Genomic DNA, 14208 nt, shown 5'->3' with positions numbered 1-14208 from the left:
ATAATATAGATTGCTAGAAAGTGTAATTTTCGCTGAAGACGATCATTGAAACTGAACGGAGACTAATAATAATAAAGACAATAAACTGCCGAGTTTTAGTGCGAGCGGTATAAAAACGTCCTGTGCTAAAACTATAAAACGGTGTTTTTCATGTTTGGAATTTTTAATTCGATCTTTTGTACTGTGTGAACACTATTGAAAAACTTCTTTATCTTTTTGCAATACAAATTCAATCACACTCGCCGAATTTAATTCTTATATGTTGAAATATTTTATAAACGTGCACCACGGCAGGCATAAAGACATTAAATTTTGTAATATTGTTGTTCATGTTCACCGAGAGTCCCCAGCAATTAAAAATAGTTGGTTTTCATGAAATATACTCCAAATACCAAAGACGCAACGTTTTTAACTTCCGTACATAAAACAAAAGTAGTTTCGAAGCTATACTGTCCTGAATTTAAAGTTCTTCAAGTGCAAAAATTCAAAGAATGATTAAATTGTGGAAAATTGTCCCTGGAAAGGCAACTAAAATAAAAATAAGGGGGTTTGGTTATCTTTTATAATGGCTATTTTAAAAATAGTTATTCAATAAAAATTGAACATAGCATTTTTGCCGCATTTGCTTCCGAAAATAAAACTAGTAAAACTGATATCTTTTCACATATTATTCTTTGCCAAAACAACCTGCAGTCGGCTCGTTCCGTCATTTTCCTTGTTGTCATATTGAGCATATTTAATATGACCTTTTGCTGATTTGATTTGTAAATTGTAAACTAAATTGTAAACTATCTATTTAATTATAAGAATATTGATGTTTCAACTTTAATTTGACTCTTAACTCTTTACTTATACTCTTACTTCGCAGAAAGTTTCAGCAATTTTTTGGATTTTGCTATCAAACGCACCTTGAGTATCATTTGCTTCATTTAACGAAGGACCGCGTTTGATCGATCTTTGAATACACGCTTATTTTTAACGCCGGCCGCCTACCAGTTGAAAGAGTAGTATGCGCGACAAAAAAAAATTAAACTTAACTAATACAATTTCAAATACACGACAAATTTCGAACGAAACACAGATTTTCACAAACAAGCTATACGTCGATTGATGTGGATTCTCTGCAGATAAATTTGGGGAAGACAAAAGCGGTTGAAAAAATAATGTCTAAAAACCTTGCCTGATTAGGGGGCCATTTCGTAATGTCGACGTAATCTTTGGAATGACTGCTATTGTTAACAACACAGAGACCATAGCTTAAGAGGTCCTTTTTTTCGGGGACGTCCACCAGAACGTAATTCCTAAAAGTGATTTTTAATAATAAGAATTAAACAAAACAATACTTCAATATTTTGAGACATTATCACTTCAGGTCCGCTTTTGTCAAAATCTATAAACATAATAATAAAGTTCGGTTACTGTTTAAACAAGAAGTTCCGCTATAAAAGGGATGGCACCTCTCACATTTCACACTTCTCGGGTGCGAAATGTAAATTTGTACTTTTGCATTCGTGGCACGTTGTGGTGCCGAGCATCCTTCAAGCTGAACATGCTTTGAAATCTCATGAAACCAAGATATATTATTGACAAAAATATGAAAAATAACTTCCTAACGTTTAACAGAATATTCCTAGCGAAAATGAAACACATTTTATCAGTAACAGTTGTGGAAAATACGCAGGTTGTTTGCCAGTTGTTTACGCTTTGATGATTGACTGACAACTGGGCGTGAGAATGGCCAGGCCAGGCCCCTTTTATAACGGAACTTCTTGTTTAACACTTGTCGCCCTGACAGAAAACAAAATATTTGAAAAACATTTGAAACTGAGCAAAGCGAGCGTTCACGCTTCTTTAAAAGAACATTAAAATAGAAAAAGGTAGTTAGGCATAATTGTTGCTAGAAATCGCAACTTTTCCATTAGACTCAAAATAACTGACAGAGTTTTAATATGCGTAGCTGAGAAACGCCCCAGGCAAAATTAACATAATTTCTGCGCTAAAACCAATCAAAGGGCACTTAGAGCCAGCTCATTCTTCTGCCTTTTTCGGGGGGGGGGGGGGTAGGGTTTGGGAGTGGTGGTGGGTAATGAAAATGTACTGGTACAGTCCACTTAAAAGTCAAGTACAGTCCCCTGTAAAGTCAAAATGAGATACGCATGTGAAAAGAAATGAAATCACAATTTCACAACTTCTAAAAATGGTGCAACGTGAATCAAGTTGCCGAGCTGTTTAGACCTTAGGGACCCTAAACGTATTTTCACGTATTTTAACACGCGCTGACACAAGCGATCAAGTCCATTGAGGCAGCCGGAAGTAATTTTACATGGCCCCATTCCCCGCTACGTAAAAGTCCACAAGCAGTTATTTAAAAAAAGAAATAGTATTTCGTTTCCGGATCGCGGTACGATAAGCATAATAAAGCTATAAATGATAAGAAGAGAAGATCCTAGGTCGAGAATCAGTATTACGCGGGGAGGAATTGCGAAACAGTCAAGTTTTTTGCATGCATACACATTCCTTTACCCTTCGTGCCAGCAAACACGAGACATCCGAAGACATCCTGTCTTGTTTGCTCTTCTTAGCGCTATTATTGATGGAAAATGTACAAAGTCAACAACAACATAGACAGAAAAGCTAGAATATTTACATAACAATTAAACACGGAAAGGGCTTTCACACTGTTCACAATATTTTTCACCAATACATCGTTTTAATCGATCTTAGAAGGATCGCAGTCGTTTGGTATTTCTATTGTGTAATTAAACTGCAAAGCTTTTCGTCTTCTTGACAAATATAATATCGATATTTGAAGAACATGTTTTTACTGCTAAAACGTGTGGACATTGTGGTTACGAGCTTTCTTCTGGTTGGATAGTGTGTAAATAGTTCACATCTTCCAGGAAGTTCAGATACACATGTGAAAAGAAATGAAATGAATATTTGTTACCGTTTTAAATTACTGAATTGCGTTTTGAATAACCTTTCTGTCAGCACGCATCTACCGGGCAGTGACAATCATTGTTCATGGATTGAGCAGCGAATGAAATTTGAGAGAAAGATGCACACGAACACGTCGTGTACTGAAACGGATGACGTGAGTCACGGGAAATGAGATGACGTGACAGAAAACAAAAACGTGCTGCTCGGATGTCGTGTTTTTATCAGTGAGCTTTATAAACGTTTATTTAGACGAGTCATATGGCAAGCGTAACTCCATAGTAAAAGTTAAAAATAAGTTCCATGAAGAAATCTTGGCGTGATATCTCTAGATTTTTACCGACCAAATTAAATGTAGATGTAGAATCTCAACAATAGGAGAGGGGTAGCGTATTAAATTTACTTCCAACTGCCTGGCGGAACTTCATTGCGTGTAACAGCGCACGTTAAAATGAACCTTGATTACGTGTGTCAGCACATGATAAAATAAACCCCCAGGTTGTCAACATTTCGACTTTGTGATACACGTTTCCCTTTTTAAAAGTTCCGAAATGTGATTTGATGTTAATTTATTTATTACACTATACAATGATTTCATTTCTTTTCACATTTGCATCTGAGCTTCACTGAAGTTATTTTTGGCGTTACTAAGGGGGCAGAGGTAGCATATAAAATTACTTCCGTTCTACAACTTCCGTCCACACATTTTTTGTACACGCAGACTTCCGTCAACATCTGTATCACTTCCGTCCACACAATATTTGTACACGCACACTTCCGTCAACATCTGTATCACTTCCGTCCACACAATTTTTGTACACGCACACTTCCGCCAACATCTGTATCACTTCCGTCCACACAGTTTTTGTACACGCACACTTCCGTCAACATCTGTATCACTTCCGTCCACACAATTTTTGTACACGCAGACTTCCGTCAACATCTGTATCACTTCCGTCCACACAATTTTTGTACACGCAGACTTCCGTCAACATCTGTATCACTCTATTACTCATTCTGGAGAATGAGCTAAAAAACGGTATTAATCCTAGGCGACTTGCTTCTGTTCCTGACATTTTCAAAAAATAAATTTTAAATTAAGTGTAGTAAAGTTCATTTTAAGAATGCGATACCAAGCTAGCGAAAAAACTTAAACGTGGACATAACTACTGAGCACAACTCGTCGCCTTTTCGTGTTTGGAATATTTAATCACGGCTTTCAAACAATGGAACTGTTAAATTGTTTATCCTTTGACAATGCAAATTGAATCACACTCGCCGGTGTTTTTTTGCTGTTCACGACTGATCACCGAGTGTCCGGAGTAAACAGTCTAACCTTGTTTACGCGTTTGGATTGAAGCTAATGACCAAACTGAAGATTTGTACCTAGTGTCTGATAATTGAAGTTCACCAAGAAAAAAAATAATTTCGACAGCGTTTGGAAACATATCTCAAAGACGGCGACTAAATTACCTTATTATAGGAATATAACGAGGCATTTTAACAACGCGAACAAAATGTACGCGTAATAAAATTAACGCGAATTTAGGAAAAGTTCTGGTCAAATGCTTATAGTAAAAAAGTTAACATTCATAAAATTAACGCGAATTTTTGAAATTCGCGTTAATAACATTTATCGTTAATTTCCTATAATAAGGTAGTCTCCGTGACCTATCATTCAACATATTTCCTTTTTCCAGACTTAATAAAATCGACAGCTTTCTGGTGGATACTTCGAAGAAACAAAAGAAGAGTAACTCAGACGAGATAGCTGACAATAATTGAAATAACATGTTAGTGGCAAAAAGTGAATTTAGTTTGAAGATCGAAACAATTTACCTCAGTGAAGTTCACAAACACAACCACTGAATTCGACCCACACTGAATACGCAATTTTATTACGTGCAGTGAACATCTTGGAAATCAGTGAGACTGGTTTACCTTTCGCACGAGCCTTTAGGTCCGTGTTGTAAATCATTTGCCAGAAGCGGTTTAAAACACCTTGTCTAAGTTTAGACAGTCACAAACCCTGAAAAACAATGAATATGCAGTGATATTGAGAAGAAGTCTCTTGAAGGAGCAGTGCCATGTGAGTGTAATTCCCTGTATCTCTCTCCGTTCTTGCTTGCACCTTTCCGCAAGAAAAGTCTCGAGCTCATAAGAAGCTACTGTGGATAAGAGATTAAGGCAGCCGACAGATGTGTCACATTTTCATTCAAATTTCTGTCTTTGTCTGAGCACACACAAAAAGGCCACAAAAAATGTTTTTATTACTTTGGAGCTGTGATGGCGTTTTTTAATAATATTTTCACTGCATTTGGTTTGAGAATTAAAAAATTGGAAGATTATTTTTTAACATCTGTAATCACGTCCGTTAAGGTGATTCCACTAAAATAGAAGGAGTATTGAAAATTTTCTGTAACTTGGTCTAGGTTATAATTATGTTATGAGCATTAAAAATATGAAATAAAAAATGGGGGTCACCGTGCTAGTTTTTGTGTAAAATGGATGGGGATTATAGTAAATATACGACCCGCGAGGTATATATTAGCAACCCTAGTAATCCGAATGGGGAACTATTGTTTCTAGAAAAAAGCATTTTTGCATTTAAGTATAAGTCTAATTCAACAAAATAGACTTTGATCTTATATTAAACACTATTCTTATTGTACAGGAATTAAGATAATTAAAGAAATTAAAGATTTTGCTTCGTGCGCACGTTAACGGCACTACCTAAAAACGTGTTTTTTACGGCATTAAAATTAAAATATCTCAATGTAGAATTTTAAACTTTTCTTTAAATCGCGATATATTGTAGACAACCGTATGACATTTAAATTTATGCATTAAAAATGGGGGTCACCGTGCTCGTTTAAGAGAAAACAACTATTTATTTCCCAACCGAGCTTGGCCTGAAGGGAATCTCGTAGTGTTCTGTGAGCGCGCGCGCTCGTGCGCGCGCTAAATGGCGCGAAAACTTATGCGCAGCAAGGATGCGCAATGCAATTCCGTGGAATCACCTTAAGATAACCCAGTTCGTTCCGTTTCTTTCTTTATTTAAAAATATATTCCAACTGATGACTGAATTTAATTTGCAGAGCCGTGACGACAAATAGTTATATAATTCCTGTAATTTTTTTAAAAATGATGGATTTTAACGTTTTTTTCTTTCATTTTAAAACGGCGATTTCACCTTTTACGCTCATTTTTATCTCCGGATGCAAAACGTATTTTGGCTGTTGTACATCATCTAGCACTTGCACGATGTGGTCGCAAATGCTGCTATTGCGAACTTCACTGACGTCTTAACTCATGACTTTCGTCTTCTTTGAACTGATGGCGAGGTCACACTCTTTGCAAGCATGTGCAAAAGAGTTGATAAGCCTCTGGTGACCAGCTTCTGCGTGAGATGTGAGGGCAGCATCATGTCATCAGCAAACATGTACAGGAGCTCATGGATCAGTACCTGACGAACTTTGGTCCTAGCTCTGAGGCGAGCAAGGTTAAAGAGCTTGCCATCAGATCACGAGTAAATGTATACTCCGTCGTCAGATTCCCTGAAAGCGTACGTCAATACCAAGGAGAAGAATATTCCGTTGGTGCGAGTACACATCCCTGCTTCACTCCGCTCTGTTTGAGGAAGGGCTCTGAAGAAGAACAGTCAAACGGCACTGTCCCCTGCATAGAGGCATATGTAACCATAAACCCAGTGACCCAAAGGCTCAGGGACATAAAAATCCACCGAGCTTGGTATGGTTATTTAGAAAGCCAGCAAGAGAACTGTAGACCAAAATAGAACTAAAGACCAAGAGAAACACATACCCAGAACCCCCCCCACCTTGAGACCTAGAAAATCAAAATCCTAGAAAACCAGACAACCAGGGATCTAGAAAATCATGCAAAGAACCAAAGACATTAGGCGACAGTACAAGGCGAAAGAAACGTAAAGATTATATGGCAGAGAACATACCACACAGAGACAAGGACCCATAGAGGTAGAGACCTAGAGACCTAAAGGCCAAGATAAGAAGAACCGCAGACCAAATGGCCAAGGTATATCATAGAAAGCTTAAGACCTAGAGTTATAAAGACGTAGAGGCAGAGAGAGTTTAAACAGAGTGTAGCTAACGCACCAGCAATATAACTAAAAATTCAACGTAAATTTATTCTTGTGGACGTCACTTAATTACCAGTGATTTCTAGGACATAAATAAAGAAATATATTACAGTAAGAACAGAAATAACAGCATACAACAAAGGAAATACTAGAAGACAAACGAAGGAAACGATATGTACCTGACGATTTGGACACGCGGCGAAACGAAGGACGACAAACGAACGTAGCTTCTTAGATATAAACGAATCTTTCCGTGAAGAAACAATATGCATAAAACCCGCAAAAAGGTGACTTAATATACACGGTAGAGTAATACATAATCGCGGTATACTGGGCCTACGGATTGGTTTCTACACACAGACTTCGAAAACTCGAGATTTTTTTTTTAAAAAAAGAGAGTCAAACTGACTAAGAACAAAGTAAATGATGGCTTCCCTACCCTCTCCTCCTACCCGAAAGCTTACAGCATATAACCATTAAGGCAGGCATGCAGTGCCACGGAACTGACATGAAGGGAATAAGGAACTGACTGCTACAGAGGCATTGTACACTCTATACAAATTCTCCCAAATAAAGCTAAATTCAAGCAGATCACCAAGAGACAAAGAAAACGTGCGACATAGAGAACTAAGGACACAGAGGATTGGAAAAAGATTCGATATAACGTCGAGGAGGGAAGGGGGCGGGGCGGTTAGTGGAGAAAACCGGTTACCCTATATAATAAAAAAGTGACAAAAGTTATTTTTTTCTTTGCTTTTTAATGACCTTCAATAGTCACTTTGGCATTTGTTTTCGAAACTCTTGCTTCTATTGTGACAGACACCAAAAAGTCTTAAAAGTGCACTGGTCTAATTTTCATCTCAACTCTCTTGGCAGAGTAGTCATATCCTTTCCAAGTTTTCCAGTTGACACCATCAGCGTGTGTGGAGTGTTTCCCGTGATGATACCGGCCGTTCAGGTTAGAGTGGTGACACCACCTGTACCACCAGGCTCCTTTGCGGTCCAAAGCGCAGTTACCATTGGGATTGATGTAATTATCCTGATCTTTGGTTGTAAAGGAGCCACCACGATGAAAAGAAAGTGAGTCACCGGCCGTTCCTGAAATGAAACACGAGAATTTGGTCACTTCAAGCATTTTTTTTTAAAGTATTGTACAGTGTGTTACTGACCCAAAAGGAATGCAACGCAAAAGCTTATAAAGTTGCTAAAATAAAAAGGAAATAAATTTATAAGTGGTAAACAATTTTATTCCCAAACCTTCCAACAAACAAAACGAAATGTCGTAAAGGTATTCAATTCTTTCTTTTGCAGTGACATTTCATCCGACTTCTTAAACGAGGATTAAATCCCCCAGCAAAGTGTTGTTAAACGCATTGAGTATAAGAAAATGCTCCATAGAAATGTAATTATTATTATAAATATTATTATTATAAATATTATTATTGTAATTATTTTTATAACTAATTATAATCATAATTATGATTATGATGATGATGATGATGTTTATTATTATTATTATCTGTATTATTGTTATTATAATTATAAACACTGAAAGCAAGCCGTGACTTAAACAATTTACATACCTGAGTAAGTTCCAAGGCTCAGCTGGTACTTAGTCCTCTCGCTTGTAACTGCAAACATGTTGTACTCGGCGTAAGCAGTTTTGCCTGCAGTGTCTTCAAGTTCTACTCGAAGGCCGTTCTTTGTTGTTTTTGTCAGGCGGTTTAACTTCTCCAGTCCCAGCCAAAACTCTCCATTCAGGTTACCGAAGCCACGTTTGTAGTCGGCCCAGCCGCGGTAGAAATCAACGGAGCCGTCCAGTCTCTTCTGGAACACTGTCCACCCCCCACCGGCTGTTGTTTGGTCACAGAACACATCAAAGGCTCCTGAACCATCAGGGTCGATTGTATAAACACCGCTGATTCTTTGACCGGATTTGTGCAACTCAGCACAGTTCTTAGCTGTTGAACAAAAAAAAAAAAAAAAACTGGCGAGTCTCCTTGTTATCGCTGCATTAAGTTTGAACCTAATTACTCTATTTTGACCGAAGTGTGCTATCGAAACTGAAAATCAATTTTTGCAGACACAACAATCGCTATTTCTTAAATTTTGCCATATATAGGAAAAAATAGACTACTCAGCACCGAAACAGATTTGTAATTACGTTTTTGAGGCGGCTTGTTCCCTTTGAGGATGTTGATGCAGTCTTCCACTTGAGTAAGTTGTTTCTTCATTTCTTGAACGACAGTTTCAAGCTTCTTGCTACAACGCTTTGTAGCTGCAGAATTGCATGGGGTGCCTTTAGCGCTATTTCCTGGCTTAGCTAAAGTTTGACTCATCACAAACAACGCCAAGAACAGCAAACTGCAACGAAAATTCGAGGAAACACAAGTCATTGTGCGAATTTGATCAAAGTCCAACTTAACCGTAGTTAACTGTGTCACGGACTGGCGAAAAAGCGGATGTGACTCATCTTTAGTACAAGATGTTTGCGTCACTGAGTTCGGCGCAAGACAATTTTCATGTTTTCGAGTGCATCTGTTATTGGACGATCTTTTGACAGCTGCTAAAATGATAACAGCTGTGTAAAGAACAACGGTACCAACAAGAAAAAACATTCTGACTTCTATTTGCCTACATATGCATGTAACAAAAGATTTATGGATCTAAAATTCGATCGAAATTTATTTATCCTTCGAAAATGCGTTAATAAAGTGAATAGTATAATATCCTTTATAAGCACAACGTGTTATATTTGCATCAGTTTACTCCTTTGAGTTACCCCAAAGTTTCCTTTCACTTCATTATTTACTATATGTGAGCATACGAAATATTGAACACCCTTGAGTTTATAAAAAGTTTTTCAAAGCCAAATAAAAGGCAAGAAGGCCAAACTCTGAGCATCCGTTTAATTTTCTTTTGAAATAAGGACCCGCACTAGTTGCCTTACGCTTGATTGTAACCCCGCTGTGTCCAAAATGTTTCGGTTAAGGTATTTGGCAGATTTATTTGAAAAATTGTAATCGTCAGATAATACTTTTAGTTAATATACTAAGGCCAAAATATGACGTGTTAGAAATAATGAACACGTAGACCATTTTAGGCTGAAATCAAGATTTGCCATAGAATATTTGAAAATGCTGAAAATGGCTAGTACTGAAAGGCTCGCTTTTATATCGATGCAAACTATGGTGTAAAGAGGATGTTTGAGCTTCCCGTACCGTACAAAAGCAGTCAGTTCAAAGTTTGGCGGCTAAGGACATGGCCTACAATCATTAGTGGCTAAAAGATCAGATGAGCTGCATGCATCCCGTCTTTCCTTCATCCTACTGGATGGTTATATTATTGATGTCTGAATGGTTTGTTATTGATGTCTTTTACAATGCAAAAAAAATTCACGTCGGATAAATCCACTACTAAGTGCTCAGAATTGCTCAAAACGAAACAAGCAAAATGCTGAGTCAAAGAAGTGATTACAGATTGCGTTTACTCATAATGACTTTGAAACTGAAGTTACTGAGAGAAAGAGAAATTAGTTTTGTTTCATTCTTTACCTTCTTTAAATGTCCAACTGATGACTGTATTTTGAATTTCCTTGTTTATCAGTTTATTGAGCCGAGAATATTAATACTTAAAACAGGCAGTTTCTGACAGTAATTGGCTCAAAAATTACTTTGAATGCCGAGTGTGTTAGCGTGCTTGCTGATATATCAGTTTTTTCTGATTCATTTTTCACGAAAACAACCGAGATCTTGGTCCATGCTTTTGTGTCTTCCAAACTCGACCACTGCAACTCTCTTTTATACAATGTGCCGAAGTATGCCTTAAAAAAGCTCCAGTCTGTTCAGAACGCCGCTGCTCGACTTATCACCTGTTCCCGAAAATACGACCACATCACTCCGATATTGAAAGAACTACACTGGCTTCCTGTTTCTGAACGCATTAAATTTAAGATTCTGCTACTTACCTTCAAAACTCTCCATCAACAATCTCCCATCTACATTCAAGATTTGTTAACGCACTACCAACCTTCAAGAACCCTCCGATCATCACACTCTTCACGCCTTAACCCTGTCAAATTTCACCTTAAGTCGTATGGGTCTCGGGCTTTTGCTGTTTCGTCGCCTGAACTCTGGAACAGTCTACCTCTTTTTATCCGCTCATGAAAACTCAAAACTTATCTTTTAAAAAAAACTTATTACTCTTAGCGATTTTTACTTTTTATTACTTTTAATGTACATTTTTAATTTTTAAGATTTATTCAGCTAAGTTTAACGAATTTTTTATAGATTTGTAAAGCGCCTAGAGCAGGCCTGGATAGGCGCTATAAAAATGCCTATTATCATTATTATTATTATTATTATTATTATTATTATTATTATTATTATTATTATTTTGATTCATTTTGCAGCAGGATGCGTGGGGGAGATATTCATTCCATCAGGAAAACAAAATGTTCCTTTTAGTTTGCAAGACAAGTGAAAAGCTAACACGTTAATAGTATCCATCGTCATTTTAGGTTTGAAAAAAAAAAATAATAATAAAAAAGTAGTTTGTTTCTATACTCTCCCATTTAAGTGGTTAAATTTGCTGTTGGCAATAACCAATATACCGATATACCGAGGATGTTTAGTCCCGCGGCAAATTAAATCTTGCGCCGGATTCATAGCTCCGAGTTAACTTGTGAAGGTTTAAAAAATGCTCGAAGAAGCTAAAATGTTAATAAACTATTATATTTACATCCTAGTGAAAAAGTGAAAAGCGGATAAAATATAAGGGGTTGTCTAAACTCGTCGCGGCTTTACACGGCAATTTTTCAACGAAAGACATATTTTCACTACAAAGCAATATGTTGATTGTTGGGATTCTCAGCAAGATTTCATGGCGAAAAGCTAACACGTTAACAGTATCCATCTTATGGGGAAGACAAAAGCAGTTGAAAAGATAATAACGCCTGAAAACCTTGACTGATTAGTGGGCCATTTCGTAGTTTGGACTGACTGCTTCGTTTACTATACAGAGACCTGTAGCCAAGGATGTCATTTTGTCAAGGTCCACCAGAATAAAATCCCTAACGAGAGCAAAAAAACAATACTTCAATATTTTCAGACAAAAACAAGTTCGTTTACTTTATTGTTAACGCTTGTAGTCCTAACAGAAAACGAAACATTTGACAACAATTTCTACTGAGCAAATCGAAAGATCATTTAAATATACCAAGATACTTTGGCATCATTGTTGCTAGAAATCGCAACTTTTCCATAAGACAGTAGGTTCAAAATTACTGGCAAGGTTTTTATATGCGTAGCTAAGAGACGAAAATATTTCTGCGCTAAAACCAAGGAACGATATTACTCCTAGACGACTTTATGCAGTTGCTGGCATTTTTAAAAGTTAAATTTTAGTTTATAGTATAGTTTAGTTTAATTTGCGAAAGCTTTACCAAGCTAGCGAGAAAAGTTAAAGGCGGACATTGCTACTTAAGAAAATAAAGTGATTCCGTCAACTCGTTGCCTTTTTCGTGTTCGGAATATTTAATTACAGCTTTTAAACAAATTATGCTACTGAAAAATTGTTATCCTTGAGCAATGCAAATTGAATCACACTCGCCGATGATATATTTTTGCTGTTCACGATCAGCAAGTGTCTGGACTAAACAGTCTAACATTGTTTACATGTAATGTACCTTGATCCAAGCTGATGGACAAAACGTTTCAGGTCGGAAACGCACACTGAATAAACGTCAGAATTCACATTCTGTATTTGCACAAAAATATATCTACTAGAATAATGTGATCATCAGTTTAACATATCTCAGTTATGGTAAAAAAAAGTAGAAAAATATAAGAAAAACTGGTAGAGAAAGTTTTTGTTTTGCTACCTTAAAGCCCTGAAAGTTTTGAGTTTTGAGTGGGCAGGTAAAATGTACCATAATTATGTAGGCCGAAAGCAATACTTGACAATACCGAAACATCGCGGGAGGATTCGGTCTTTGATTCATATATAGAAATAAAAAGAGCAGCAAAACTTTAGATAAGATAAGATAAGATAAGATAAGATAAGATAAGATAAGATAAGATAAGATAAGATAAGATAAGATAAGATAAGATAAGATAAGATAAGATAAGATAAGATAAGATAAGATAAGATAAGATAAGAACTTTATTTAACGTGGAACTCCACTTAGTTAAAAGCTACTTTAAAGGAAGCCCACAAATAAGAAAACAAATGAATAATAAAGCGAAAGGAAAGGTAAAATAAAACCAACAATCTAAAAAGTTAAAAATCTTAAAAAAGCTAAGAATTTTATTATCTATATATTAGTGCATGTATAAGTAGTAAATAAAATATGAGCGGGAGATCTGTATGGGCGTTTACAATGGCGAGCCGATAGGCGAGCCAGTGTAAACGGCCATACAGATCGGCCGCGAATATTTTATTCTACTTGTGAAATGAAAACAATAAATTGAATGCCAAGTTTTGTTATGCGAATCAGTAGAGATCTGTATCAAAAGTTAATGAATACTAATAAGCTGAGCAGGAGTCTGTATCAAAAGTTAATTCTATTGTTTGATTTGTATTGGGGTTTATAGTTGTGTACATGTGATCTGAATACAGTGCTGGGATTGGTTTGCACCCTCATGAATAGCTAATAAATTTTACAATTAAAAATTTAAAAATTACAATTTTAAAAGCTACATTACTACAGTAATTACAATATTAAAATGTTACATAACGAATACTTCTTAAAAAATCCCTTGTGCCGGCCATAGCGGGAATCGAATCCGGCAACGCATTCCATGTCTTTGCAGCGAAGTAGCGAGAAGACCTTAAACCATGCTTAATATTACTTACTTTGGGCAATGAGAACGTGTGTGTGCCCCTTAAGTTATAATTTGTGTCCTTAACGTTAAATAGATTCACAATGGGGATGGGTGCCTTCTCATGAAAGCAGCTATTTATTGAGGTGAACATGCCTTGGATACGACTTACTTTTAGTGTGCTTTGCAAGCCGATGCGTTTTAGTAAGTTATCATGGGTTATTCTTGTCCTTGTAAACAAATCTGAGTGTACGTTCGTTAATTTAATAATTTATTTTACATCAGAACGGATAAACATACAGTAAAACCCGCGTGTAAGAACCTAGAGATTTA

The 14208-nt window shown here is 36.6% G+C and overlaps 2 protein-coding genes across 2 annotated transcripts in view; both read right to left on the bottom strand.

The window, feature by feature from the left end:
• The window catches only part of LOC144641562 (microfibril-associated glycoprotein 4-like), a 29501-nt gene extending 19990 nt beyond the window's left edge, over nt 1-9511 (bottom strand). Inside the window, exon 1 of the mRNA XM_078500599.1 lies at nt 9476-9511. The gene's annotated coding sequence lies outside the window, so the exon portion shown is untranslated. The remainder of the gene's footprint in view (nt 1-9475) is intronic.
• LOC144641538 (microfibril-associated glycoprotein 4-like) lies at nt 7824-9896 on the bottom strand. Its single transcript, XM_078500550.1, has 3 exons — nt 9219-9896; nt 8638-9015; nt 7824-8152 (listed from the first exon to the last, which is right to left on the bottom strand). Exons 1-3 carry the CDS (start codon nt 9670-9672, stop codon nt 7887-7889), a joined length of 1098 nt encoding a protein of 365 aa, XP_078356676.1. The 5' UTR covers nt 9673-9896; the 3' UTR covers nt 7824-7886.
• Nucleotides 9897-14208: the final 4312 nt, after the last annotated feature.

This window comes from Oculina patagonica, chromosome 2 (genome assembly GCF_052425735.1).
Source record: "Oculina patagonica isolate OP01 chromosome 2, crgOcupat, whole genome shotgun sequence".
Lineage (NCBI taxonomy): Eukaryota > Metazoa > Cnidaria > Anthozoa > Scleractinia > Oculinidae > Oculina > Oculina patagonica.
Note: the sequence above shows the minus strand (reverse complement) of the source record. Positions and strands in the feature narration are given on the sequence as shown.